This window comes from Melospiza georgiana, chromosome 12, assembly GCF_028018845.1.
Source record: "Melospiza georgiana isolate bMelGeo1 chromosome 12, bMelGeo1.pri, whole genome shotgun sequence".
Lineage (NCBI taxonomy): Eukaryota > Metazoa > Chordata > Aves > Passeriformes > Passerellidae > Melospiza > Melospiza georgiana.
Window position 1 is genome coordinate 19,764,482 of NC_080441.1, and position 27,800 is coordinate 19,792,281.

At 35.0% G+C, this 27,800-nt stretch overlaps 2 protein-coding genes across 5 annotated transcripts in view; one reads left to right on the top strand and one right to left on the bottom strand.

Annotated features, from left to right (window-relative positions):
• Nucleotides 1-295: 295 nt before the first annotated feature.
• On the top strand, nt 296-5,537 carry RBM11 (RNA binding motif protein 11). Its single transcript, XM_058032960.1, has 5 exons — nt 296-607; nt 1,553-1,715; nt 2,567-2,645; nt 3,358-3,451; nt 5,023-5,537. Exons 1-5 carry the CDS (start codon nt 506-508, stop codon nt 5,257-5,259), a joined length of 675 nt encoding a protein of 224 aa, XP_057888943.1. The 5' UTR covers nt 296-505; the 3' UTR covers nt 5,260-5,537.
• A 78-nt stretch (nt 5,538-5,615) lies between these two features.
• Nucleotides 5,616-27,800, bottom strand: part of RPGRIP1L (RPGRIP1 like) — a 42,417-nt gene continuing 20,232 nt past the window's right edge. For 3 of the 4 annotated variants that reach the window (XM_058032929.1, XM_058032930.1, XM_058032932.1), the window contains 12 exons: nt 27,139-27,245; nt 25,479-25,658; nt 24,703-24,820; nt 23,097-23,549; nt 21,997-22,151; nt 20,409-20,492; nt 18,047-18,218; nt 16,823-16,950; nt 13,894-14,077; nt 12,263-12,347; nt 10,177-10,310; nt 5,616-7,449 (listed from right to left, as the gene is read on the bottom strand). In XM_058032929.1, coding sequence (XP_057888912.1) covers nt 7,346-7,449; nt 10,177-10,310; nt 12,263-12,347; nt 13,894-14,077; nt 16,823-16,950; nt 18,047-18,218; nt 20,409-20,492; nt 21,997-22,151; nt 23,097-23,549; nt 24,703-24,820; nt 25,479-25,658; nt 27,139-27,245 — 1,904 coding nt within the window. In that variant the 3' untranslated portion in view covers nt 5,616-7,345. The remainder of the gene's footprint in view (nt 7,450-10,176; nt 10,311-12,262; nt 12,348-13,893; nt 14,078-16,822; nt 16,951-18,046; nt 18,219-20,408; nt 20,493-21,996; nt 22,152-23,096; nt 23,550-24,702; nt 24,821-25,478; nt 25,659-27,138; nt 27,246-27,800) is intronic. The other variant, XM_058032931.1, reaches the window with a different exon arrangement.

The window sequence follows — 27,800 nt, forward strand, 5'->3', positions numbered from 1 at the left end:
TAAAAGAGCTTGCCCTCATTTCACCTGTTTCTATCAGCCAACATTGTAACACAGTGCAGAAATAGGTTTCTGTAAGACTAGCATGGATTTGTATCTGATAAAACCCTCTCTCTTTGCTCCTGAGCTGAGCGCTTGCTCTGTTTGCAGCCTCTTCTACAGTAAGGGCTCATTGCAATGCTAATAGCAGGAGTGGGTGGTGTGGACACACTTGTGAATACTAGTCTGAGAAGGTGGATTGTTTTTCAGTTTGTTTTGCACCAGTCAGCCCTGCTAGAACTTAAGATTCAGTGGCAAAAATACAAGAGAAAACCTTCATGCTTGTGCTTACCATCATTACTACACACTGAACGATTAAGTACGGTGCCACAGACGTTGGGGATGGTGTCACAAACAAGGCGACAGCCGCCCTCCCTCGTTCCAGTGTTGCCAGGAGCCGGCCCGGCCCCTCACACCGAGTGCAGCTTCCCCGCAGCTGGGACGCTCTTCTCGCATTCCCGCAGGCTCTATGTCATCCCTGGTGGGGGCCGAGGCGGCGGAGCAGACTCTGCTCGTGGGGAACTTGGAGAGTCGGGTCAGGGAGGAGATCCTCTATGAGCTCTTCCTGCAGGTAGCAGACAGGTACCCTTATATATCGAAATGCTGTTCTAATGCTCGAGAAGAAAAATTCGACCAACGGGATGTTCAGTTAGGAAAGCTGGACATGCTCTCCAAAGATCCCTTCAAACCCTGACCTTTCAGTGACAGTGTAGAAGCACAAAGTAGTTGGACCTGTTTGAAGATTCCTGCCTGTTTTCAAGATTAAACAGTAGTCTGCTGTATAACTGTAAACTGTAAATGTGATCTTAAGAAGTTTATCTTCTTAGGGGACGTAAGTAATAGAAGACAAAATGTAAAAGTGATAAAGATGGTTTTAGAACACAGTTTTGCATTATTCTTCTGCATAATCTGCAACAGCCATCCAACTGCCAGCTTTTATCTGGGTCGTTAGGTCATCCCAGTAACTTGTCTTTCCCTTGTTTCATCTTGCCTTCATTCCCTTTTGCTGCAACAGCCTATGCTTCTCATTTTAGTTTTGCCCTGTCATTGAAAATATCCAGTTCAATATTCCTGCTATGGCATAGTCCTGAACATAGATCCCTGACCTCTAGCTCTTCCCCTCCATCAAATGATGACCATGTATCTACTGCTACTTCTAAACTATTAATATTTTTATTTATGAACTGGAAGGTAACTTTTGCTATGGAGTCAGCAAATTATTCTTCCCCTTTGGGAAACTAATTATTATGGTATGGTATTCTAAAAATAATAAAAATTATGGTTATGAATGATTAAACATGAATTGATGCTTGGTTCCCTTTTAACTTGGTTCCGTTTTAATTTCTGGAGTTGATTTTTGTTTGTAGAAGACTCAAAATTTGAGCTTTGGGAATGTGGAGACACATTTTCAAAGTAAGAAACTTACTGGTTTCTGACTATGGCTGAAGAAAAATTATTAAATATTCAAAACATAATGAAGTGTCAGTTTCTCCTAAATAACAGAAATTTCTTTCAGGCTGGACCATTAACCAAAGTGATGATTTGTGAGGACAAAGAAGGAAAACCTCAGTCTTTTGGATATGTCTGCTTTAAACACAAAGTATCAGTGCCTTATGCAAAAGCTCTGCTGGATGGAATCTGTTTGTATGGAAGACCAATTACCGTGCGGTATTGGAGGGGTATGTTTTGTAGTCCCAATGGTAAAGTTTAAGTGTAAATGTTTATACTTTTTAAAGAACAGTTTTGAATCCTAAAGCCTTTTACAAAGATAAGAATTTGTAGTTGGAAAATTAATTTTTTTGTTAAGAAACAAAGACTTCCTGTGGCTTTTACATAGGGAAGGATTCGGTCTTTGTATTTTTTTATTTGCTAAGAGAATACAATAGATTGGGTCAGAACATCATAGCTTGCAAGCTGTGTCAGACACTGCTGTATGGAAAACAGCAATCCAGGTTTTCATGCCAGATTACATTTAGGAATTGGGGCGTAACTTTACCTTGCAGCCTGACAGAAAAAATTGATTCAGTATGGCCAGACACTATTGAACTCTTGGATAATTTTTAGACTAAAGCCACAGAGTTATCAGTGCTTTTGTTTTAAAGGTAAGAGGTTGTAGTTCATATTATATTCTTAATCAGGTATCGTTTGCAGCCCAGACATTAAGGACTCACATTCCTTCAGTGCTACAGCTTCCTTCAAGGCTCTACTGAGCAGTTACTGGGTTTAAGCAAATGTCTGTTGTTCTTAATATCAGAAGCATCTCTTGTGTCTGTAACTGGGTGACGATATTGTTCTTGATTACTTCAACAACCCTGATTTGTGCTTCTCTAAGTGAATAAATGAGAAATGAACATTTTCAAGCTGTAAAATGATGCTATTGATTATCTGCCGTAAAATGGCAGCATACCTTTGCATACTACCTTAGATCTACTAGGAGACTACAGATGACACAAAACACTTTCTGTGGTTTTTAACTGGTTAATTGAATTGTCATAACTGAATAGTCATTATGCTCTTGTCTTATTTCCAGGGAATTCTCCCTCACCACAACTAGACAGTTGCACAGACGGTTTTGAACACCATATTGACTTAGAGTCTCCTGCAGACAGGTAACAAACATGACCTGTGAATGAACCTTATGATCATAATTAAAAAAAAAAATTGTATAAAGAAAGTGAGTTGATGTGGTAGAGCAATTTCAAGGTTTTTCATCAAAATAGCATCTTGCTATTGCATCCTTTCTGAGGGGTTGTGACAGGCTGCAGTTAATTATAATGTTTGGTTGTTAAGCTTACCAGATGATTAGTTAGATTCAATTTTCCATACTTTATTTGTTTCTGCAATATTCAGGACCATGAGAACATACTGAACCCTGGGGTTTGTACTGACAATGTTTTCAGTCATTGGGGAACAAAATCTGACAAGTCTTTTTTTAACCCCACCAAGTTTACACCTGCATTTTTATGTGTATATGCACAAGCAGCTGTCATATACATATGAATGCAGTTATAAACCTGTTATAATGGAAGTCTGAACACTCCAGATTCAGTATTTAAGCTGAACTCCCATGGTGAAATCTAGTACCCTTTTGTGCATGCACATAAGAGGATTGCTCATTAGTTAAACATTTGGGTATATTTCATTTGTTTTATCTTTATTTTTCATGTAAGTCCTGTTGGATATTACCATTATTACCATTATCATTACATCAATTGTCCTCTTGGTTATTACCATTACAGCCCAAGAGTTAAGCCTCAGTACTCTGATCAGCAGTATGTGGTGGACATTCAACCTTTGTACATTGGCTTGTTTTTTCTTTAGGCATGAAGAGCTTTCTGGAAATCATCCATTTCCTCTTACTCCTTTGCCAGTGAACAATAGCTTACTTCATGATCACCCTGGCTTTCAAGAGGTGGTGAGTTAGTGTTAGAAATTAAAAAATTTGGGAGTTTTTATGAAGCTGAATGCATTTTGCATTTCTGCAAAAACCAATGCTTGCTTTAGGACTCAAAATGTGCTATAAGCACAATATTAGGACACTTCAGGATCCTCTAAAAACAGGAATCTACCAAACCAAACAATTTTCTTCCTGCAAGAATAGCTTAAAGATATATAGGTTAAGAAAGCTAAAAAGTGAAGTCTACGAAACTTTCTCCTGCACTGTGTTCCAAATGGGGGGACAAGTTGACCTCATTGGACTACAACCGTGCAAGCAACAGCGTCTCCACATATAGCTACGTCTTAGTTCCTCTTCTTAATTCAGAAAGGCCCACCAGGAGTTTAAAATGTATTAAAACCTAATCTAAAACTCAGTGAATCACCAAGTTTGGGAAACAACAGTTGGAGGTTTTCTGGCCTAAACCTTCACATGCCTGTGTACGTCTCTCCTTCATGATTTACTTTCACAGCAGTAGATGACAAGAACCCACACTTCACTTCCCCTATACAAGACTGGTGCATCAGACCATCATTACCCTAAATGTCTTGTCTGCGATATTCCACAAAGCAAGGAAACTGGTCTCTTCAGGTGGAAATCTGTTCATCAAACCTACTCCCCAAACACATCGTGAAGCTTCTGAATCTGCTGAGTCTGTGGACTGATAGGATTTAAGAAACTTAGCCTTTAATGTGAGGTACCAACTTTAAAATGAGGTACCAACTGTGGACAGTCCTGCTCACCGAGTCTAACTGAGGACTGGCCAGCCCTTGGAACTAGAGAAGGGGAGAAGTCTGGATCAGTTACCCTTGTTGGCTGCAATCTGAGCACAAAAATGGAGAGCATCTATTCTCCATCTGTGGGGTGGGGGCCTGCCCTTCCATCTTCCCACACTGTGCCCTGAGAAGGGCTGGTCCTTGTATGAACTTGCCCATCTCCTACTCCCTTTTGAAGGCTCAAGTGCACCATCTTACCCTCTGTGCTTGCTGATGAACCTACTCGTCAGTAACAAGGCAGTAGACCAGCACACACAACCAACTTCATCCCATCTTCTGCTTGCCAGAGAGGATGGTAGTGAAGTGTGTTTCACATGATAGTTTGCTGAAGCTTCAGCAGAAGTCTCTCATCACTAGTATGCCATGACAAATCTACCTCACCTTATGTTGGCAGGCTGCCAGGCGGGTTGCTCACTTGGGAATCTTTCAATGTCCTTGTTGGAATGCTTTGTTCCACATCAACTTTAAAACTCCTTTAACCAGGTTTGAAGAACTTGCAGATGTGCATGCCTTTACAGTTCCAACAGGCACTGCAATTACAAATATTTATCAAATAGAGATGAAGAAATGAAAGGAATACCATCTTTCTTTACCCTATGTGAGGAGTACCTGGTGTAGTAGTATAATTTAGCGTTATATCAGGTTGTCTCTGTTCTAACCGTGCCATGAGAAATTTGTCTACTTTTCTGAACTATACTAGTTGTTGTCATAAAATAGCTTTACTCTCAAGCATTCTGTGTTATTTTATAGTTTGCTGGTATTTTAATTGATTAGGTCATGATGCATGCAAAATTAAGTTCTTTAAAATTTCCTCTTAACAATAAAACAACTGAAGTTTCTATTTCTCTAAATGTACCATGTTCTGGCATAGCAGTATACAGTACAGAGTCCAATGGGTTAACAATTTCTTTATTAGCAGTACCTTCATACTTATCCTTTTCTCCCTATCAGAATCAAACTGCACAATTCAAGACTGCGCGGAGTTATCCTGAATTTGCCACATTTAAGTGACTGTGAAGTGCACCAAGCCGGATGAAAGAAAGAGAAAATGGCAAAGTCGTGACAATGACTAGTACTGAGGAGAATAAAAGGAGACAAAGACAGTGTGGCCAAAACTGGGGGAAAAAAAAAAACCAACAAACCCAAGAAAAAGACATATAAATACTGTATATTTTTTATTATTATATTTGCTTTCATCTTTGAACTTTATTAAAGAAGGAATGTTCAAGATCCATAGTATTTTTGAAATGCATTATGCATACAAACTTAGAATATCCTGAGTCGGAAGGGTCATGGAGTCCAAACGGACCCACACCCTCCCTGCAGTCCCCCTTCGCACCCCCTCCCAGCACACCAGCCCCCGGGGAACAAGTTCTCTCCCCAAAACCATACCAGAGCCCACTGAAACCACAACGTCTGGCTTTTGTGCCCCTTCTATACCATCTGCCACAACTGAAAGGAGTCTGGCTGGCTCCGCTGTACTTGCAACAGCCCTTTAAGTAGATGCAAATTTCACGGGCCCAGCTACATCAACCTCTAACCTTTACTTATCCTCAATAAAAAGCATTGATTTGAAATAAATTCACAGAATAGTTAGTTGGTGGTTGGAAAGGAGCTTTGGAGATCATCTAGTCCAATCACGCCACCAATGTAGGGTCACCTGGAGGTGACGCAGGAAGTGTCCAGCTAGGTTTTTGTCTTGAATGTCTCTGGAGAAGGAGATTCCACATCCTCTCTGGGAAGATGTCCCAGCACTCTGCCACCCTCAATGTAAAGAAGTTCTTCCTCATGTTATGGTGAAGTTTGGTTGTTCATTACCACTGAAGTCAAAGGCTGCCAGCTTGTGTAGCTATTTATACTTATAAGTAGGTAATCAGAATAACCACTGGTCTATAACAAGCAAAACAGAGTTTACTTTATTGATTTTTTTGTAGCAGTAGAAGGACCACATTTTTGCAACATTTTTTCAAGAATAGTTCAGCTCTTGTGACTTTAATACATACGGAAATAATTCTGCATTTAACAAGAATGACAGTTCCATAAAAATGTTATACAAATAATTGCTAATTGTGTGGAAGACCTGTCTTGCACTGTTGCAGCTGTCCTTACTCTTAAAATAATCTAAGCCTAATATAAAAAACTCTGAACCCAGGAATAAACCATAACAAATTGTTAACCACTGAAATCTACAAAAACATTACCTGAGCAAACCACTTTGATAACAATAACAGGTATTTTTTGTCAATTGCTTTACAGAATTAGATAAAAATGTGATGGTATATTGCAAAGCATGAAAATCAACGCTAAAATGCTTTGTTATTTTTATTTCTGTGCAAAATGTAAATGGCTGAAACAAATTATAAACATGCCAACCCTAGAATTAAAAAAAAAAAACAACAACAAATTAAATTATTAGACAGTGCATTAAGTGCAAAAGCTGCTCCATGTGCTTAGATCTAGCTTTGGCTTCAATTTGGATTGAAGGAATGTGTAGAAATGTGTCTCCTTTTTTTCCTGTGAGAACAGTCAGGCATTGGAACAGGTTGTGCAGAGAGCAGTAAAGCATTGCCTGTCCTTGGAAGTTTTCAGACCAGGCTGGATACAGCCCTGAGCAACATGGCCTAACATAATACCTAATCCTGCAGTGACTGGACTAAAAACTACCTGAGGTCACTTCTAACAGGAATTATTGTATTCTGACATAGTATTGTGGCAGAACTAATCCTAGTAACAATCTACAAGCATTTCTGTTTGAAGGTTCACCATCACTTATTTCCTTAGACAAAATACCCCCAAATGGTATCTGATAATTTACAAGCAAGCTTGCATTAGAAACCAAACTTCGTTGGAACTAAGTTAGATTCTTACACTATCAAGTGTCGAGAGCCTGAGTATAATTCAGCAAGGACCTTAAAAAAAAGAAAACAGACTAAAAAGTGTACAAAACCTTATTTCTGGACATCAAACATCTTTTTAATATACATTTTACATTAAGTATACTGTGAGAATGATAAAGATCTAATTTTTGATGAACCATCAAGTGTATCTTTACACTGGGAGCAAGAACGTCCATAGGCAAATGTCCCTTTCCTGCCTCCTAATCATTTTTGCATTCCTCATGGACTGAACACAGTGCATTGAGGGCTTCCACTGTCACTGTGAGCTTTCCAATTACTGCACTGGCATCTTGTGAATCAAAAACTAGAAAGGAAACATCAGAAAACAGCATTAGCTATTCAACTTAAGACTTCACTTTTGTTTTGGTAGTTTTCTTTAGTGTTTGGACAGATTAAAGAGCAACTAGCATATGCTAAAAAAAATAAGGGAGAGATAAATAAATAATCTTGCAGTTCACACCCTCAGACTACTGGAAATTAACCACTCCTAGAAGTAGAATATACATCAGTAAATGCATTTGTGTTAAAATTAATTTAGAAAGGAAATATCAATATAATAATTGTTTATATAAAATAATTATTTTTCACAATATGTAAATAAAGATTTTCCAAATTCTATTAAACTTATATCTACATACAAAGGAATAGTTTTAAGTAAAAATACAGCAATTAATGCTTTTTCTACACTGTGTATGATGGACGGGTCCAAATCAGCCTCGACAAATCACTCAGTGAACTGACAACTTCAAGAGCAGACTTCAGGGGACAGTATCCTTTTTACTTAAAAGAAGAGCAGGATAATTATAGTTAATTATATCAGAAGATAACACTAATTCTATTTTCTCCCTTTTTATATTGTCCTATTATCTCTGAGACATAATGTTAGATGTTTTTACTACAATATTTTCCATCCATCTTCTTGCTTAGCCATTCATTTACTTGCTTCAAATTTCACATAAACCGCTTTGACACAATCAGCAATGAAAAGAACAAAATATGAGGAAGATATATGGTTGCAATCCTCAAAAAGAATAAAGGAAGTTTGGTATCTAACTTAAGAATGACTTTATATTTATGCAGTAGTGTCCTATGAATTTCCCTGTGTCTAGGTTTATTATTTTTCCTTAAACCAATATCCAACTCAGAGAACGTGTACAACACTACTTAGCAATTCTGTTTATTGTGCCCTTTAATCGACATCTTTGTTCAGATCTGAAGAATTAATCCTTTTACAATTACTTCATCTAAGAAAATATGCAGATACATTATTTTGCCACGATCTGACATATTTTAACATAAAATTAATTTAAATCCTCTGAAACATCTTAATTTTCAGAAAATATAGAAGTTTATATGTTATGGATGCAATGAAAATCAAAAAAAAACTGTACAGCATATGCAGGAAAGGGGAGAAATGCAGAAGGGAAAAAGAATAAAAGTATTTCTAGCTATTATTATCATTTTCATATATATAATTAACATAAAGTAAAAATTGGTTTAAATTAGTCTGACAGTTAGGGGAAGAAATGCTCCTCACAATATTTCAGTAGTTGTCATTACATGGTAATGATTAGCTTATAGTAACTAGTAATAAAACTCGGTCCTTCTGGTCCTAATAACTCTCTCAGATGATGATTAGGAATTTTAAGAGTTTTGTGAAAAGTGACTTTTAAGAATTATGTTTACCTAACTAATCAATCTTATCAAATGGGAATTATGACAGTGGGAGGTATGGTCATAAATTCCAGGAAAAAAATCAGTCTTCCAGTGAGAGAGTGCAAAATAGATTTTTGGAGGAGCTTTTGTACTTGGAGAAAAATGATTGGTGGAGAAAAGCTTAAGTTCCTCAGCCAGAGCAGGAAATGCATCATATCTGCATATTATTCTTCCTGAGTATGGAAATCTGATGATTCTTAGAATTTTCCTTATCGCGTTCCTGTAAATTTAAGTATTTTAGCAATAGTGTGGATGCAAATCATGCATGATAATGGAAATGGATAAGAAAGCGTATTTTTTTCCCTCATTACTCAGCTCCCTATTGCTCAAGTACAGGAATTAGACACAACAGTAGAAGTAGTAAAGTTACATTTCCCTGGCATTCTGCTGGGGCTCACTCGAACTCTTGCTATTGCAAAAGGAACTTTGTGAACATGAGTGCTCTGCATCCAATCACTGAACTAGTTCACTTACTGGGAGAGTTACTCTTTTATAAGAGAGGTGCTTTCAGCTTCTTCACTGAGCTTCACCCCAAGGGGTGAAAGAGGATTGAGAGGAAAAAGTAAAGAGAAAAGTGCACCGTTGGTAATCGTGTCTCTGCTGCCATGGGGAACAGGAAATGAGCAAGGAGAACATTATCCTCACAGTTTACAAAAGGACCAAAAGGCCTTCTTGAGTCTTCTTATCAATGTTATAAAAACACATCCTATGACCTTAGGAAAAGGAAGATTCCACACTTCTTAATCACATCACCTTGCTCTAATGGAGTCACAATGACTTTGGTCAGTCTGTTACAGAAGGGTGCTCACTAAAACTGATTCCTAATTAAAACCAACAGTATTTCACATTGTATCATACATATTTCATATGGAGGAAACAAACTTGAGGTACTTGGGGCCATAACGTAATTTCAAATAAAATACAGACATTAGTAATACCAAATTGCTGATGAAAATTTTAATACAAAACAAATTTTTATACAAAATACATATTTATTGTCACACCACAATGAAGTATGTTGTAGAAAAGGCAGAATTATAGCAGTGGACATAGCTTGAAAGTTCTTGGGTTTCATAAACTAATTTCTATGAGGTGAGAATGCTATTTGGTTTGGGTTTTTTTTTTTTAACTTAAGGGAATAATACTAATAGATAGTTTTTGCAGACTTCTGCAAACAAATGTAGAAGTTATTAGTTAGTATTAAATAATTTCTTATTGAAACAATTATTTGCACAGTAATGCCTGCAAAGCAAAGTAGAAATTCAATGAATTTTAGGCTACAGAAGTTTACAAGAAAGTGATCTTTAAAACTTACCATCAATATCTTGCTCAATGATATCTCTTTGCTTCTGGAATATCTCTTTTAAACTGACATAAGCAAATCCAATGTCCTCACATTCAAGATCCTGCTCATCTTCTGGAGGATCACTGACCACTGTAAATTTTAGGCTAAACACACACAAAAAAAGGTATTTTGCTTCCATAAAGGGTCAAAAATCAAATTACAAAAAATGAAAAGAGAAAAACCACAATTTTACAAGTTTAAAATAGAGAAACATCCTTGGTGTTAAGGGCAGAATATTTCCATAAATTTTGTTTCTTGGTGGTCTCTTGATACAAAAAAAATGGGAAACTGGACTACTGGTGAACTTCTGCCTTCCTATTTATTCAATACAGAACTGAAATTTCAGCACAAGCCAAACCAGACATTCTGATAACTGCAGGAAACAACCTACTTGTAACACAGGGGACAGTAGTGACATGATGGCACATGTAAGAGATGAATGCTTCTGTTCTGAGAAAAAGCTCACTGCTGTTATTTTACCTTATTTGTACCTCAGGTTTGTAAAATATTTAGTATAGTTATCTAAGTATTTATAGGGGAAATTGCAGCACACAGACCAGCTATTGTTTCACTGTGTTGAGGAATCAATCCAGTGCAGGTGGCTCAGGAGAAGCTGCAGGTTGAGCGCTGGAGGAGCCCAGCCCAAGGTAAGAGGCTATGAAGCTACTATCCCTTAGCACAACAAAGGCCCAGGGACCCACGGCCCAGCCAGGGGAAGGCCACTCAGAGATACAGGCTGGAGCCAGTAACTCCCAGACTTTGGGTACAGCCAGGTGAGGGACACTTCACAATGTGGCAGGAGCCACAGACTGTCCTGTGAGGGTGTGAAAGCCGAGAGGTTCCTTTGTTCAGGGTCCTTACACTGAGGCTCCAACTTGAACTGTTATTGTCTTATTTAATTACTGCACCAAAACCTTATTTTAAGGATTGGGACCTCTAAGTGACTGGACACCTGTGCTGGAGTTGGTGAAGGCAACTGGTCTGACTGGGACAGTTGTGGGGGGTGTAGCTGCCAAGGGACCTCACTCCCAGATCAGGTGGTGAAGTGAAACTGCCACAGTGGTCCTGGATGGTTGGACAGGGAAATTTATTTAGCAACTAAATTATCTGTCAGGGAAATAAAAAGGAGTATTTTATCCTCATTATTATTAAATCTTAGTAAAACATGCTTTAGTAGAATATGTTTAGCAATGTTCCTGAGAGAGATGCCAAATAAAAAATATAGAATGAAGAAAGATCACTCTCTCTTTCTTAGAGTGAATCAGTGAGTAAGATTTACAAATGACTCTGATGCTTCAAATGCAATCAGCAGGTATCCTAGTCTTCTGTAAATGGAATGGATCTTTAAATTAATAGTGGTTCCATTTTAATGAATATTGATATTCAAGAAGAGACAGAATCAAAGTATGTCATTCCTTCTCTCCAAGTAATACACATGGCTATCTCAATGAAAAAAAATGAATAAGAATAAATTCATTACTATAAAATTGAACAAGTCTAATTTCTAGTCTTTCTCATATGTATTCATATAATGGATGTCTGCTACATCCATATATACACACATATACTTTTTTTACTTTAAATTCTGGGGCCAAGGAACACTTCCTGCAGTTCTTAAGACTTCTTTTAGTATTCTGAATTCAAAAAGCAACAAATGTACTACTGTACCATCGCACAGATACGTGCTTTTCAAATTCATTACTGACAGACTACCGATGATAGACTCCAGAAACTCTGTTTTGTAAAACAAAGTTGTTTAAAAAAAAAAACACCAACAAAAGAAACAACCTCCCCCCAGAATTAAACCACAGCACTAAACAAACATTAGATAAGTTTGTAATATTCCATTCCATATGCACCTACTCGGAGAAGAAATAAGACCAGCAGCAGCCAGATCACAATGCAGGCATCATTCCTAGCTGAAACAATTATTTTTTTCTTGTTAGTTATGCATTAACTACTTAGGGTTACCTTGTCAATAAAGACAAATAAAAAGACAAACCATGAGCATTTTTTACAAAGACCTATAATAGATGTTTTTAGTATTAATCTGTACCTGTCAGCAGGTAGATCTGGCTTTAGAAGAATTGACTTGAGATACTCTCTTTCTGCATGATTATCTTCCTTATCTACATTTATCGCTGCAAAGCAAATAATATAACTGGTTATCAATTGTTTTTCACCTAATAGAAGAAAAAAACATTTTTTCACCTATTAGAAGAAAAGAACAAAATAAAATAAACATTTATTTCATTTTCTTTTCTAAGGAAAAACAACGTTAGAATCAAATGTTAGAATCATGATCTACTGGTGTGTCACGGGCAGGTTTACATGAACACTGTCAAAAAAGATACAAAAGCAGCATCTAAGCATGTCACAGAGCTGCCACTTTCTATTAACGGCAATAGCAGCCATGATTTTAAAAGCCATGATTTTAAAAGGGTCTCTACTGCTTTGTATTTGAAGTGATTTACTGTATTTTCTTCCACTAAGGAAGCTAGAGATAATGTATGGCAAAGTGCTTGTCCTTTTTGACAGCCTCAGTAATTCAATCCTCCTTTCCTGCCGCAGTATTTCAATAGAAGAAATCTTCAGACCAATGGACTGGAGAAAATCTGTCATCTATATTCCCTCTCAAGTGGTCAATGCCAACATAGCAGTCGTTGATGTGACATTTCTGATTAATTTCAGTCTTCAGCTACACATGGAACAATCCAATAGTCTACGAGTAAGAGGAAGATCTAAATGAGTGAATTATTTGGGAAGTTGCATTCTAAAATCAGGTTTGTAGATGGCAGCAATTTTAAAGATCTGACTAAGACACCTGCACACACTAAGACACACTTTGCACCTTTCTGCAAAGCCACTTTTATGTAATTATTTTAAAAAGAATGCTTAATTTAAATGTCCGTACTAAGGGTTTGTCACAAATAGCAATAACCCTAACCCTGATTCACCCACTACAGAATAATCTCAGCTAAAAGTCCAAGACTGAAGCACTCAGGCACTTGGAATCTTAAATGAAAGAAAATTCTACCAGAAAGAAGAAGTTAATTGAAATATGATGACATAGCTGAGGAAATAATTAACAAGAGAATTTTAAATTATTACAATAGTTCTATGTATGCCAGTAGTGTAAATATAAAGTATTAATTGGTTATGTGTTAGTATGAAACAAGGATTAATTAGTTCCCCTGTTAAAAAGTTGTCATTAAAAGAACACTGAGTATTTGCAAGTAGTGATGAAGTCCAATTACATATTCTCTCTTTTCAACTAAGTTTTAGATGTACAGGTTAGAATGTTTTTCTTTTGCTAAGATGTATCATCATGTACTGATAGAAAAATTAGATCATCATGCTCTTCTGAAAAGAATATATAGATTTTAGTTATGTATAGTCTAATTATGAAATTTATGCACTACCAGCATATTTAAATATGTTGTGGTGTTACCATTTTATATACCAGCCGCCTTCAGCATTTCATTGTATACTAGATAATTGCATACTTACCTCATTTCTTAAAAATCACTTCTAGTATTTCCCAAAATATCTGGAAAATCGGCAAATAGAGTTGGCACATAAAGAAATGCAACTATAATATATAGAAAGTAGGCTTTATTGCAGTTATTTTCATAATACAGATTTTAAGAGAAGAACCAAGCCTGCTCAGAAATACATCAGACTTACCAGTGCTATAGTTATAGTGAATCCTCTGACCACTAGGTGGTTTTGGAAGTGACAGTGGGGTCTCCTCTGCAAGGAAATTGTTTAATCTGCATTCTACAAACAGCTGCTGTATTGTTTCATCTTCTGTTATTCGTGACTCAGTAAGACCAAGTGATGTAATTTTAATCTGGATTTTTTCAACTTCCTATTTAAAAACAAAATATAAACATAATACAAATGATTTTTTGTTTCTTTAAGTGTTAACACAAAACAAACACACATATATATATGTGTGTATGTAAATCATCAGCTTTTTATATGATTAATACTGATTGACGGACATATAAAAAATGAGAATCTAAAGCTCCAGGGTTTGTAGCTAAGACTGTTATTGCAAGAGATACTGATTTCCATTTAATGATTAAAACGTTTTTGTAGTAGTCATAGTCTGCTGGTTATCTTTAGGTAAAAATGCTATCTGAATCACAAATTCCAGCTGTCATCATTTTTACCTACACAGCAAAGTGATCCTGTAACTGCTTAAAATACTGTCAGTAATACAAGGTACTGAAGTTTTCCGAATAAAAGAGAATTGTTAATACCTACTGCAGACTATACTACAAACAGTTCAATTAAAATCCATCAAATCACAAAATTGTTAGGTATGTAATGTAATAATGTATTTGCAAAGAATTCAACTTCATATAGTGAACCTTCCTAGTTAAGTCAAACACACCTTACAAAGTTAATTTTAACATGTGATAATAAAAATAATATCCCAGTTGTTCTTCACTGTAGCCTTTTCTTATTATCTTTAACTGAAATTACATTCTTCTATTCCTTATATGAAATGGTTTCACACTGTTCTGCAAAGTCTGGAATATTTATGTACAGATAAATTTTAGTAAGTTTGATTTAGGTGGGCATGTCAGACTCAAGAGAAAGAGTCACAAAGATTTCCTGAAGTTACTCTGGGAAGAAAGAAAAGCCACAATGGTTTCAAAATTGGAATATGTAGGTGAGCATTCAATGATGATATTCTTCAAAGAGCAAAGAGAACACACTGGATACAGAAACGTTGAATATTTTTTAAAACTTATTTCTTTTCAATATATTACTTTCTTTTCATAACTTAATTAAAATATTTATTTATTAGGGATAAATTTCGACAATTTTAATTTCTAAACTAAAATCACTTGAAGTACTAAATCACATTCAAAGTACTAGCTTTCTATATTCAGTCAGAATTCCAAATGAATGTTCTTATTTAATATGGAGATAGCTTACATTTTGCTGAGAAAATGATAAAACTAATCAAAATGAAAAGCAATGTATCTTATTGTAAAAATAACCACCATACAGAATAATTTCCATTGCTGTCAAGTCCTCTCAGTATTTGATTATGTAATTTTACCCCTCCTTTGAAAAGACTTTTCATTATGTATCCTATGACACTTTAACAGAAAGTCCAAAACTGGATCAATATTTCAATAAGGTTCTTCCACTATTCAGCAGGTACATGGAAATTCTACCAGGATGAGAGAAAAAAATCCACACCATTCTGTCTCTACTAATAAAGTTTCATGGCTTTAGAAATTTTTTCCCTAAAATCTAGTAAGTTAAATGGCTACTGAATGTCATTTAAGTGATGATCTTTGACTTGAATATGCTTTCCATATTCAATTTATAAATGAAATTAAACAAAATGAAGCATTTTATAATCAATCATACATCATAGACAAGAAGAAAAAATAAAGAAGCAACTGGTATAGTTTGATACTGGAAAATCTGTTAGATATGCCTTATGATCAATATGTCTAAGAAATAACTATGAACTGTCTAATTTGCAACATACAAATAACCCTGGTGTAATCTTAGATTACTTATATAGTGTGGCATACAATTCATATTTATAGGATAATTAGCACAATGATCTCCAAAAATCACAAAACCTATTTACAGTATTTGAGTATCAGCAGGATAATTATCTCAAAAGATAAAAGGCAGTGATTTCTGATCTTAACCAAACAAAAAAGAATTCAACAGCCATTTTGACATGGTGTATTCTATAATCAACCCAAGAATTCAAGCAAAGTAATACGTATTTTTAAAATCCAACTTCTATCACACGTTGCCTTAATAGTGTACAGCTTTTACTGGTTTTATCTACTGTTCACAAACATGCACATTGTTACCAAAAAACAGATCAATGGAGGAATGCAGAAATTTATCAACCTGAAATATATCTACATACAAAATCCACTCAGAATTGCTTTAAAATAATTTTGATAAAATAAAATACAGGATGACTAGAAAGGTATAGAGCAACTGTATTATAGTTTGACTTAATAGTGATGACTAGTATTCATTTTAGTTCTCAAAATTACACCTGAAATTTTTTTACATTTTACTTATAAATAATGCAATCTTTAAAGGTACCTTCTGTATTTTTCTGAAGAACATATAAGTGACAGCATTTCTACAAATCTACTGTAGCTGAAGACATGTACTTCTTAAAGATGTACTTTCTACACCTTAAAAAAAGGAGCAGTATTTCTTATACATGTTTCTCGTTACTAGTTACAGAGCCTTAAAAAGAGCACTTAAAAACAAACCCCTACCTCGAGGACATCACATTGCAGAACATTTAAACCTGTTAATTTTAAGTACTAGTTTTATGGCTAAGATGGTTCAGTCAATGTCAGATCTAAAACTGTGAAATTTTTTTTTTGAGAACTATCCTATTGAAATACTGTTCAAAATAAGTTTTCCAAATTTATATCATGCTGTGCTATTTTGCATATACAACTTCTAGTCCTGAATTGCTGGTTTTAAGAGTAAGTCAAGAGATTTGATACTGTACATGTACAGGTTCATTGAAAACTCATGCTAGATACAGCAAAGCTACTCTTAGAGGATATTAGGCTTAAAATATTTTTCTTAGTCTTACCAAATAATTGCCATGTATACTGTGACTCAGCTGTTTAATATTAGTGGATACTGGACTTGAAATAATACAGTCATCACTATCAGTTTTTATTGATTCAACAGCATCATCCTCTTGATGATCTTCTTGACCTTAAAAAACAAAAAATCAATGCAGGTAACACTCGCTATATTTTAGACCACCTAAGACTTAATAAGAAATCTGATAGCAATAAATTTCCTTTTCTAATATAAAAAGAGTAAGTGCCAGGTAAATCTTCTCTTCCTTGAAGAAGACTAACACTTTGAACTGATGACATTTAGAGTCATGTAATATGTATTTTTTTCTGGATTGTTAAAAGAATAATAACGTTTTCCAGATGCAAACTGGTTAATAGAGTAAGTCCTGAAACGAACTAAGTATGCACAACTGTTAGCTTTATTTAAGAATATGGTCTGAATTTCCTCTGACTTCCTGTACCACCATGCATATGTAAAAGAAGAATGCACCTTTTTTCTTTAGTAAAAGAGTAGTTCTGTATGCAGGTGCATTACTTTTTAGAACACTGCAGAACATTTTTTTTCCATGAAGCAAATTATAAGGACAACTGGTATTCAAAATCAACATTCAACAAGTTTTTCCAATCTTTTTAATGATTTCTTATGCAAAAGCTGCCAACAACTAAACATAAAATGTTATCATTCTGCTTTTATTTTAAACTTGGTATCATGGACTTGGTTATTGCTATAATAAACAGTTTAAACTTGGAGCTGGAACAGGTTGATCTGGCTTTTATAATCTTTAAATAAATCTAATAACTTTGTGTCACACATGTGATATAGTATCCTAGCCCTCTCACTCTCTGAAAGGATTCCAGTATCAGCGTTGGCTGTTATATGTAGACAAAAAAAGCATATTCATTAAAAGAGTCCTTGGAACAGCATAGATCCAAGGGACAATATGAAGACATTTAAAATAGAAGCCAGGTTTCCTTTAATAATTTTACGAATCTAAGTCATATATCAGATTTTGCAATCAATTACAATATGGTTTCCATTTGGGGAGAAAACACATCTTATCTACCACCCCCACCCAGCTTCACCTGTAGCTTACGCCAGAATATAATTTATGTCATTAAGTTTCTCATAATGAGGCAGCTTCCACTACTAGTAAGAAATGCTTATGAAAATGGAAAGAGAAAGGTTTTTTCAGAAAATAAAGCTACTTATTAATAACCATGAATTCTACCTTCTGGTTCCAATTCTTCAATTATTTCTGTCTCATCTCTAGAAGTAATCAATGTTAGGTCAGCCAATTGCTCTTCTGACAGATGAGAAAGCTCTTCTTTTTCCTGCTGAATTTCTTCACCCATGTCCTTCACTTTGTCACCCAACAGCTGTTTAGCATCCTGTACCACATGCTACAGAAAAAGATAAACTTATAGTCTTTAAAAAACTCCTTGAAAAGCAGAAGTTACTGAAGTTCAAAACTTGAAGAGTTACAGCCCACATTCATTATCCAGAGCCTTTTAGCAACTGTATTGCTTATGCAGTACAGGAAACAATGAGAAGGTGTCAACTGCTGTAACATATAATTAATATACAGCAGAAGGACATTTATCTAACTGCATTTGTGAAAACATAACTATTATAATGATTTGTACCTATCAACATATATACAGCCTGTTTGATTTCCAGTTTCATTTGTATTTAATATTTTTCTACAAGTTCTACAAGACTCAGTCAAAAAACCCCAAAACACACAATGTACCCAAGAAGAACTTTTGATAGCTAAATTTACACACATAGGCCTGCACATAATTTTACCTGTGTGCATGTGAATTGATTTTGGTATGAATGTTACTATCTCAAATCTGTAGTTAGGCCATTACTATAAACGTAGTGAACCCTATGGAACTGCATTTTAAATGTCAAAGTACTTCCGCATTATTTTCAAATACAGATCCCTAAGTTAGGAATAAAACAAGGGGAAGCCTTTAATATGCAGTAGATAATTATTATACAAAAGTAGGTATAGATCTACTGGTGGAAAAGCATTTGGACAGAAAATGCCTCCTTTACCTCCCTGCATTAGCATCACTGGTTCTTATCCTCTGGTAGAACTTTTACGTATGAGGCTGGACAATTCTCACAAGCAGTTTGGGTGAGACAAGCCATTCATTCCACCTTTTAGTGAGTCTCCTTTTTTATTTGCTTTGGCATGTATCACATTGACAAGAAATTTTATTAAGAACTAGATTCTCTGCTATTGAGAAAATGAACTGGAAAATGAAACAGACTTCCCATTTTAATCCGTCGAACTTCTGTTTTTCTACATGGACACTTTCTTGCCATTTCATCACAAGACTCAGACATCAGAGAAGGTCCAGCTGTTTCATTATTTAGGCCTAATAGTACTTTTGTCCTTAACCAGAGAATGAGGTTTAGATCTTTAAAACGGCTAGAGGAGCTGCCACCCAAGAACAAAGATTTCTGATGGAGACCAAGTAGCTGTCTCACTTAGAAAATCCTAGTTCATGAAAAATTGTCAAACTTTGAGAAGCTATTGTTTGGACAGCTGAAGATATTTTTGTGTGTGCAACTATCCGGCTAACATTTCAGTTTTTCATATCTAAGCTCTCAAAAGATTATATTCACCAACATTTGACTTTTTGTTTTTTAAAGTTGATAAATACAACTGATCGATTTATTATTCTTATTTTCAGTCTATACTCTATAGCTCTCAACGAAGTTCTAGTCATAGTAAACCAAACAGTAACAGAATCTGTTAATCAAAAATTGATATTAACATTTCAAAGAATAAATCCAATTAAGTAATTTATGAAAGGAAAAAACCCCACAACTAGTTTTTAATTAATGCAATATTATTAATATTATAATTATATGTAATAGATAAATAAAACCTTTTATAATTGCCTGTTGAAGAACATATCTTTACTTACTGGATTTACTTAAAAGACTAAACACAACCTATTTTTAGTACTTCCAATGCAAATTATTTCAGAAGAAAATTTACAAAATGCAGCAAATACATCTGAGTTAGTTCCATGTAGACTCTGGAAGGATGAACAAATGACAGTTTATGCCAAGTTAAGAAGTATCATAATTTTCAGAATGTGTGCAATCTCAGCTGATAAACCTAATTTTAGAGGTGACTCTGAACTGTGTCAAATTGTGTATCCCATTAGCACAACAGACAGGATCTGTTTGGATTAAGCCGGTTTCTATAGAGGCACTTATATGCAGTGCAAGTGGTACACAGCAGAAAGACACTTGAATAATGCAGACAGTTGAGAAACACAGTGTAGAGCGAGCTGATTGGTCCTGTTAGAATCTGCCCTAAGCCAGTGGAAATTGAAACTTGTAAACTGTGGATATCAAGCAGTTCTGAGGGAGTCACACAAATATCACTGCATTGCGTTCTCCACCTCTATGCAGTACTATGCTATCATTCATTGCCTGGGACAGTGTAGTATTGTGCTGCTAAAATAATCCAGCATTCTTAATTATTAGTTCTACAAATTGCCCATATGGAGCTACAAGTAGCCTTTCATGCTTCATTGTGCATGACAGAAATACTTAGAACTTACTGCCATCTGTACTGCACTAAGATCCAGAAAAGAGACTCTCTTGTGTGCTTGAGCTGTACGATGCTTCATTTTGAGTGTTGGAGTCTGTAATAAACAAATATATTGAAGAACATTTATTACCATCTTATTTCATAGCAAATTATGAGGAACTCTTAATTTTTTTCAAAGCCAAATCTAATGGCACAAAATTTAATTCTAATCAGATACAATTTAACATAATTCATACACAACATACTTCTCAGATTACATCATGGAACCCATGGAGATTTTATATATAATATAAATTCACATCATGGTATAATATAAAACATTAGAGTTACTCCAGACATAGAATATTCTAAAGAGCTTAGGTTAAAAAAAGCCCACTAAAAACTCTAGTATTTTAATTTTTGCATTTCAATCTGTTTGCTTTTATTTCTTAAATGAGTGTTAAAGATGTTTGAAAGTCCCTTTTTTCCTGTGGCCCCAATTTAAATGTGATTGTAAAGTGAATTTTATTTTCAAAACGCTCTTCAATATCCAGCTAAAAAACTCAGTAAAAAACCCATTGTGAAGGAATTTCAATCTCATAATACTCCAATGTTAAGGACTTCAAAATCTTGTTGAACAACTGCTTCACCCACTCTATGTATCCAACATCTAGTTGGTTTAAAATTCATGACTATGATACTATGAGTATGATCTGCCACTTACAGCTCAAGAAAATGAAATAAAATGTCAAATGTTATAGTGACAATTTCAGTAAAAATAAGTAAGTTTAAGACTTTGCCTCTTCAGAAAAGGGATAATTCAACTAGTTCTTGATCTCTTTATATCAAAAACTGCTAACGTGTTTTCCAGTTCAAGAATCTTTAACTTTATTACACTCTGAACATATCAACCCTAGACCTAAGCTATTTGAACTTAAAAAGAAAGAATGGAACAGTTTATTTTATCAAAACTATTGCAGAATCAAGAGAATGGCTTGGATTTGAAAGGAACTTAAAATTCAGTCACCAACTCCCTGCCATAGGCAAGGACACCTTCCACTATACCAGGTGCTCCAAGCCCCATCCAACCTGGCCTCGGACACTTCCAGGGATGGGGAAGCCCCAGCTTCTCTGGGCAACCTGTCCCACTTGAAGGAACGGCTGGAGTAGTGTCAGGAGAGGGACAGGCTGGACATCAAGAACAGGTTCTCTGCACAGAGGGTGGTTGGGCACTGAACAAGCTCCCCAGGGAACGGTTATGGTCCCAAGGCTGCCAGAGCTCTGGGAGCATTTGGACAATTAGGATTGTCCCAATTTGCATTTGGAGCATTTGGGATTGTTGAGTTGTCTGTGCAGGGCCAGGAGGTCAACTCATTCATTCTGATGTGTGCCTTCTAATTCAGCCTATTCTATGATTCTATGAAGAATTTCTGCCTTCTAACCTAAATCAACTTCCCTTGAATTTGAAGTCATTCCCCCTTGTCCTGTGCTCTTGTAAAAAGCCTCTCTCCAGCCTTCTTGTAGGCTTCCTTAGATACTGGAGGGCTGCAATTAGGTCACCCTGAAGCTTCTCTTCTCCATGAAGTAATTCTCTCTATCAAGTACAGTCCCAAACATACCTTGGATGGTTGTTCATGCTTCCTAAAACTGGGCATTATCCCATATCCCAGATCCTTTGACCTCTGTTTGTAGGGAAGAATAGCTTGGTCCATAGGAACTTGCAACCTGATCCAGTATTCTACAGTACCATAATTTTGAATGTGTCCTGCTTTTCCTAAGGAATAGAGGATTGCATTAATTTTCTTTTCAACATTGAGGTATGTTACTTAAAAGCTAGGAAAAACCAGAAATGCAAGATTTATAGAACAGCCACAAATTAAAGATTGTGCCTATGCATTACACCAGTGCTTGTGGTGTGACATCTGTAGTTCATCTTAGAAACAGAAACAATTCCTCAGGCTCCCACTGTATGATCCAAAATCAAAACATAGCCATTTTCCCCTACTTATATATTTGGTATGCAATTCAAATTACTGGCAAAGGTACCACTGTACAATGTCTTATTAAACCAGATTCTCTACAACAGTAGGCAGTTAAGAGGTCACTGAATATGCTGATCTGACAAAATGTTTCTAGAAGAAAAAGTAAGCTGCAAAGAACATTCAAGACATCTTACAAGTGTCTTGTCCAGGATACCTTAATATTATTTTAATATAATGAATATGAATTTGCCTAAAACAATCCACAAAATGTAAATAAACACCCTCCTAGATTATGCTACTATATATATTATTAATCATAATCACCATAATTTGTACCTTTTTCACTATTATATGGCAAACTTTGTCTTACCAGTTTAGATTTAACCATTTCTTCCTTTGTTTATGATAAGGAAAGAGAGGATATACTTATGACATTTAGCCCAGATACAAAGCATTGATGGGCAAAGTGGGGTGCCTCCTTTTTTGGGTTTTTTCCCTCTTGCCCTGGGGCTATATGCCATTATGGGCAAAATTGTACCCATTCTGGCTTTCCACAAATGTTGGCAGAACCACAAAAACATGCTGCACATCCAACAGAAAATAGCATTCTTGTAAACACATTTTTTTTCTTTTGAAATAGTAATGCACAAATTCATTTTTGGTCAAATATGCATTATTTATCACTTGGAATATAGTGACACATAATCAAACAGAATACTTTGTGAGATCTTAAATACCAACTAAATTTGCTGTGTTGTAGATCTTGCCTTCCTTTTCCAAGATTTCCTGGAACTTAAGCTGACAAGAAGCAATTGTTTCATAATCTATGCCATACGCACGATGAACCTCCAGTGTGATGCTGTTTTCCTGTATATAGTGAAAGAAGCTATCATCAGACTGCACAAGAAACTGAGAAGTGAAGTCATATGATGGGGTCTTCCCATGAACTACTGGGGTTATCTGAAGTTCAAAGTCATAGAATGCGTAAGTACAAAAGGTTGCAGGTTCCCAGTCACCAAAAGTGTGCATAGCTTCAGAAGAGAAGATCACTTTGCTGATATGAATTTCAAAAAGGTTCTCTCCTCTTTCTAAATGAACAGTTTCAACAAATCCACCCACTGGATCATTCACCAATACTTCTTGTCTGGACTTAAGTGGTTTTGTATCATACACAATGTCTCCTAGTTGGGCTGCAACAGATAAAATAGAGTTATAATACAATTGTCTTTTTAAAAACTCAAATACAATTAATGACTGAGAAGAAAGGATGAAAGTATAATTCAATTATATTAACAATGTATCTTTCATAAAGGCATTATCAAAAATAATTCATACACTGAATGCCCACTGAGCACACTGGCAACAATCAAGAATACTTCCTCAATGGATCTGCCTCAGTATGCATAGACACAGGCCTCTAACAGTTATTATCAGGTTATAAGGGAGTGAAAAAGGTAAAATTCAGAAGTCTTATGCAATATTCAAAGTAAGTATCACTATACAAATGTAGCAGAGATTTAAGATGCACATTTTAGTAGGGTTGATCTAAATTTGCCAGAGAAAGAAATAATACATCTGACTTTTAACATATGTTACATCTTGAGTGGATAGAACTATCAGGAAAGACCATCACATGTTTCCCAGCTTCAGGTGATAAGTGGTTAAAAAGTGATTAACACAGGTTGGATGGGGCTCTGAGGCGTCTTCTAGTGGAAGGTGTCCTGGCCCTGGAATGGGTTTGGAATAAGATGGATTCCAACCCAAGCCATTCTGGAATTGTATGATTCTAAGAAATCAAAATACATGCTTACAGAATTAGGACATAAACCATGATGCAATAGATGCAACTTGGAGACAAAATGTGAAAATTGTTTCAACATCAGAGTTTGTAAAATATCCTATTTGAAGCTTCCTATGCATCTTTTACACAGTGAAGCCACTAAAAAAACCCCTTGAAATTCATCCTGTTTAAATACTATGTCAGTATATTATACCAAGGCTTGGGGGATTTTAGTAACGCAAAGTGATTCTGCAATGATAGTACTGTAAAGTAAAAGGTTGACCATAAAAGTATGATTTATTAAAAAAAACCAAGTTTGGTAATTTTATTCTTATTCAGCAATAGCTGCAATATAAAAAACAGTTTGTTGGATTTGGTTTAATTAATAACTGTCATTTAAGTCAATGAAAATTAACTGGAATAGGAATCTTTCCATGAAAGAACTGACCTTTCTAGTAGTTTTAGGAATGGAAAAGTGCTTCACCTGGAGAATAAATTTAAAACAGTAATTTGGAAGAGATAAAATATAAAAAAAATTAGTGAAGAATATAATTTAAAGATACCTTCTAGTTTTCTGATACGTGCAGCTCTAATATCGAGAAGATGGGTATACTGTTCCAATTTTAACTCATAATCTTTCTGCAGACTTTCCATCTTTCTTGTCATTGTTTCTACTTCAGTCTGAAAAACAATTGCATGTAAAAAGAACTTCTTAGAATTGTCTGTACTGATGTTGTAAATGCTTTTGGGTACAAGTTAAAATACAATTAGATTTGAGGAAAGAACATTTAGAGTATGCAAAAATAGCAGTTTTTTACTTATCAATACAACAAATCAGTTCTAAGGTCAGCAAAATCTAAAAACATCAACAGGAAAAACAGAGTAGCTTTTATTTAGGACAATATACCTAACAGTTTCTTTAATGATTTTGTTATTTTAAATGCTAATTAATTAAATGAAAAGTCAAAATATGATCTGCACTACTCCAACAGTGGAAGTAGAAAGAAGACAGTGAAAGCAGAGTGGAGGTATGGAAAAGGAAGCTTATTTGATAAGCACATATTCTTGTGAAGACCTGGTAGAAGCTCAGAGATAATGCTCAGAGAGAAGGAACAGTCTGAGGGTTAAGGGCAGAATAAGCTAAAAGACTACAATTTAGTCACTTGGATCTCACATTTTTTAAACAATATCTTAAGCAACAACAGATTTTATGTTTGGTTCCCCATGCACAGACTGGCTTTGTTGCTGAATTTGCAAGTTTTAATTATTACAAGTGTTAGAGCTACAAAGGTTAAAATGTTATTATCAGGTTATTTCCCACTGTGAGTAGATTTAGTACCTGGTAATTTTTGCTAATTTTATGCTGCACAAGTAACAAATTCCTTGTCTTTTCAAGTTCTTGCACAGTTTCCACATGTGTTAACTGCAGCTCCTGCATGGAGTATTCTACATCTTTATGGATATCATCTTCCACTTTTTCCAAGAACAGAAGGTCCACATTCTTTTGTTGCTTTCTATCCTGGAGTACATTAGAAAAATCACAAGAAAATAATTTTGCAAAAGATTTGCATGCATTTGTGCATGGCTTAATGTAACACTGGCATGTACTCTTGGTACAATAGTAAGGCAGTAAGCAGAACTTTATAAACTTTAAGCACATAGTAACACAAAAATAGGAATGAGGTAGACTAGAGTGTGTCAGGATTGTTTTCAGCAATGTAATTTCACAATTATCAGGAACCAATTAAAATGTATCAGATATTCAGAAGCAATCACTCCTGTCAATCCAATGAAAATACAAACAGATATATTTGCATTTCTCATAATTAATAATCCTGCCTCCATAAATATACAAACCCTGAATTATTATTCTCAAGTCTACATTCCTTCTGTTATTAATACTGGGGAGTTAGTTTTCATTGAGGTTTTCTGTATTTTTGTTTTTTTTTTTTAAATTATCATTATATAATCATCATTACAGTAAACACTTCTTCAAGAAAATGAAACATAAATTACCCAAACAGTGGAAACATTGCAAAATTATTTGTTCACTGATTTCTTCCTCTCACTCCATTTTTAATTTATGCAAAAGAAAAAAGAATAGAGTATTTTCTGAGTATTTTTGTTTTTCTGTTTAATAATCAAAGATAAGTTCCTAAGATAAGTTCCTCTGGTACTGCTATACTGCATACTGGAATTTCCATGCTTATGGTATACTTGCATCAATTACAGAATTCATAAACAAAATCAGTTTTAGTAAACATTATAGGGATCACAAGATGCTGTGATAAGTCATTTAAGTGAGAGAAGAGAGAACCTAAGTTTTTTTTAAATGGCTGTGAATCTGATTTAATTCTCCTTTGTTGTTATAATGAACTATTTACATAAATTAAGATTTAATTCTGGCAATCTTTTCATCTTCCTTTCTGATTAACTGTAACTAAAAAATGACAAGACGAGTAGTTAATGCCTCATTTGAGCTTGAGGTATTAACTACTGAAAGATGCTCAAATAATTCAGCCCTTGAAAATTCCAGGTGTGTAGAAAGCATACAATGGTCAGCCAAGGGTTTAACAAAAGAAAAAAAAAAACCCAACAAAACCAACAAACACACCTTGCACAAATGAGAAAATAGGAGAATGCAAAATATGGAATACTAGAATGGTTTGGGTTGAAAGGGATCCTAAATATTATCTAGTTCCAACCCCACATTCTTTGCAAGATACCTTTATAAGTAATAGGGTTTAACTGAATTCTGCCACACCAACACCACTTTCCTGAACTTTAATAGAAAGGTGTTACCAGATGTGAATTGAAGAAATACATTCAGAATAACAAGATACATTCTCACTAGACATGATATTTTGTTTGATAGCATGAATAAATAAACACTTACTTTTCTATATTTGACTAGAAGAAAGTATCAAGAAGTATCTGCACTATGCATAAAACATAGAGGGTTTTTTTTCCCTCATATTTGAAACAAAAATACAGTTTACCTTCGTTAAACACTTCACTTGATTTTTCAGATCATCTAGTTGCTGTTTTTGTTCCAGGTAGCGCAACTGCAGGTCTTTGTTGTCTTGCATCAGCTTTTCCTTTTGGTCTTGATATAGAAGAACAAAATATTACACTTAATTCAACATAGTTAAAAAAATTACAAACTTGATTTTTTCATATTCATATATGCATGAAAATTTCATTGCAAAATGCAGAAACGAATGTATTTTGTATGGGGAAATATTTGTTTCCTTGTTCTGGTTACGATAGGGTTAATCTTTCCAAGACGTCAACTTTTACTAATACAATCAATACTTTTCTATTAAGACAATAAAAAAAATTGTACTTATTAAATAGTATACTCTGTAGAACAGTACTATAAATAAGAACAACAAATGCAGCAATTAATGAGATTTTATTAATGTAAAATAAAAAGTACTTAGACATAACTAAGTAAATATATACACTGTATGAATTTATGAGTGACAACAATCCTTGCTATAGGAATTGTTTCAACTTAGATTTTGTATTAGCCTATCTCAGTCTTTTAAAACCTGAATGAAACACTACTGTTAGTAAGCTTCAATGAAGATGAACCAAACAGCTATTGTAATTTATGGCTGAGAATCTGGGAAATACTGGTAAGACAAGAAACACAATG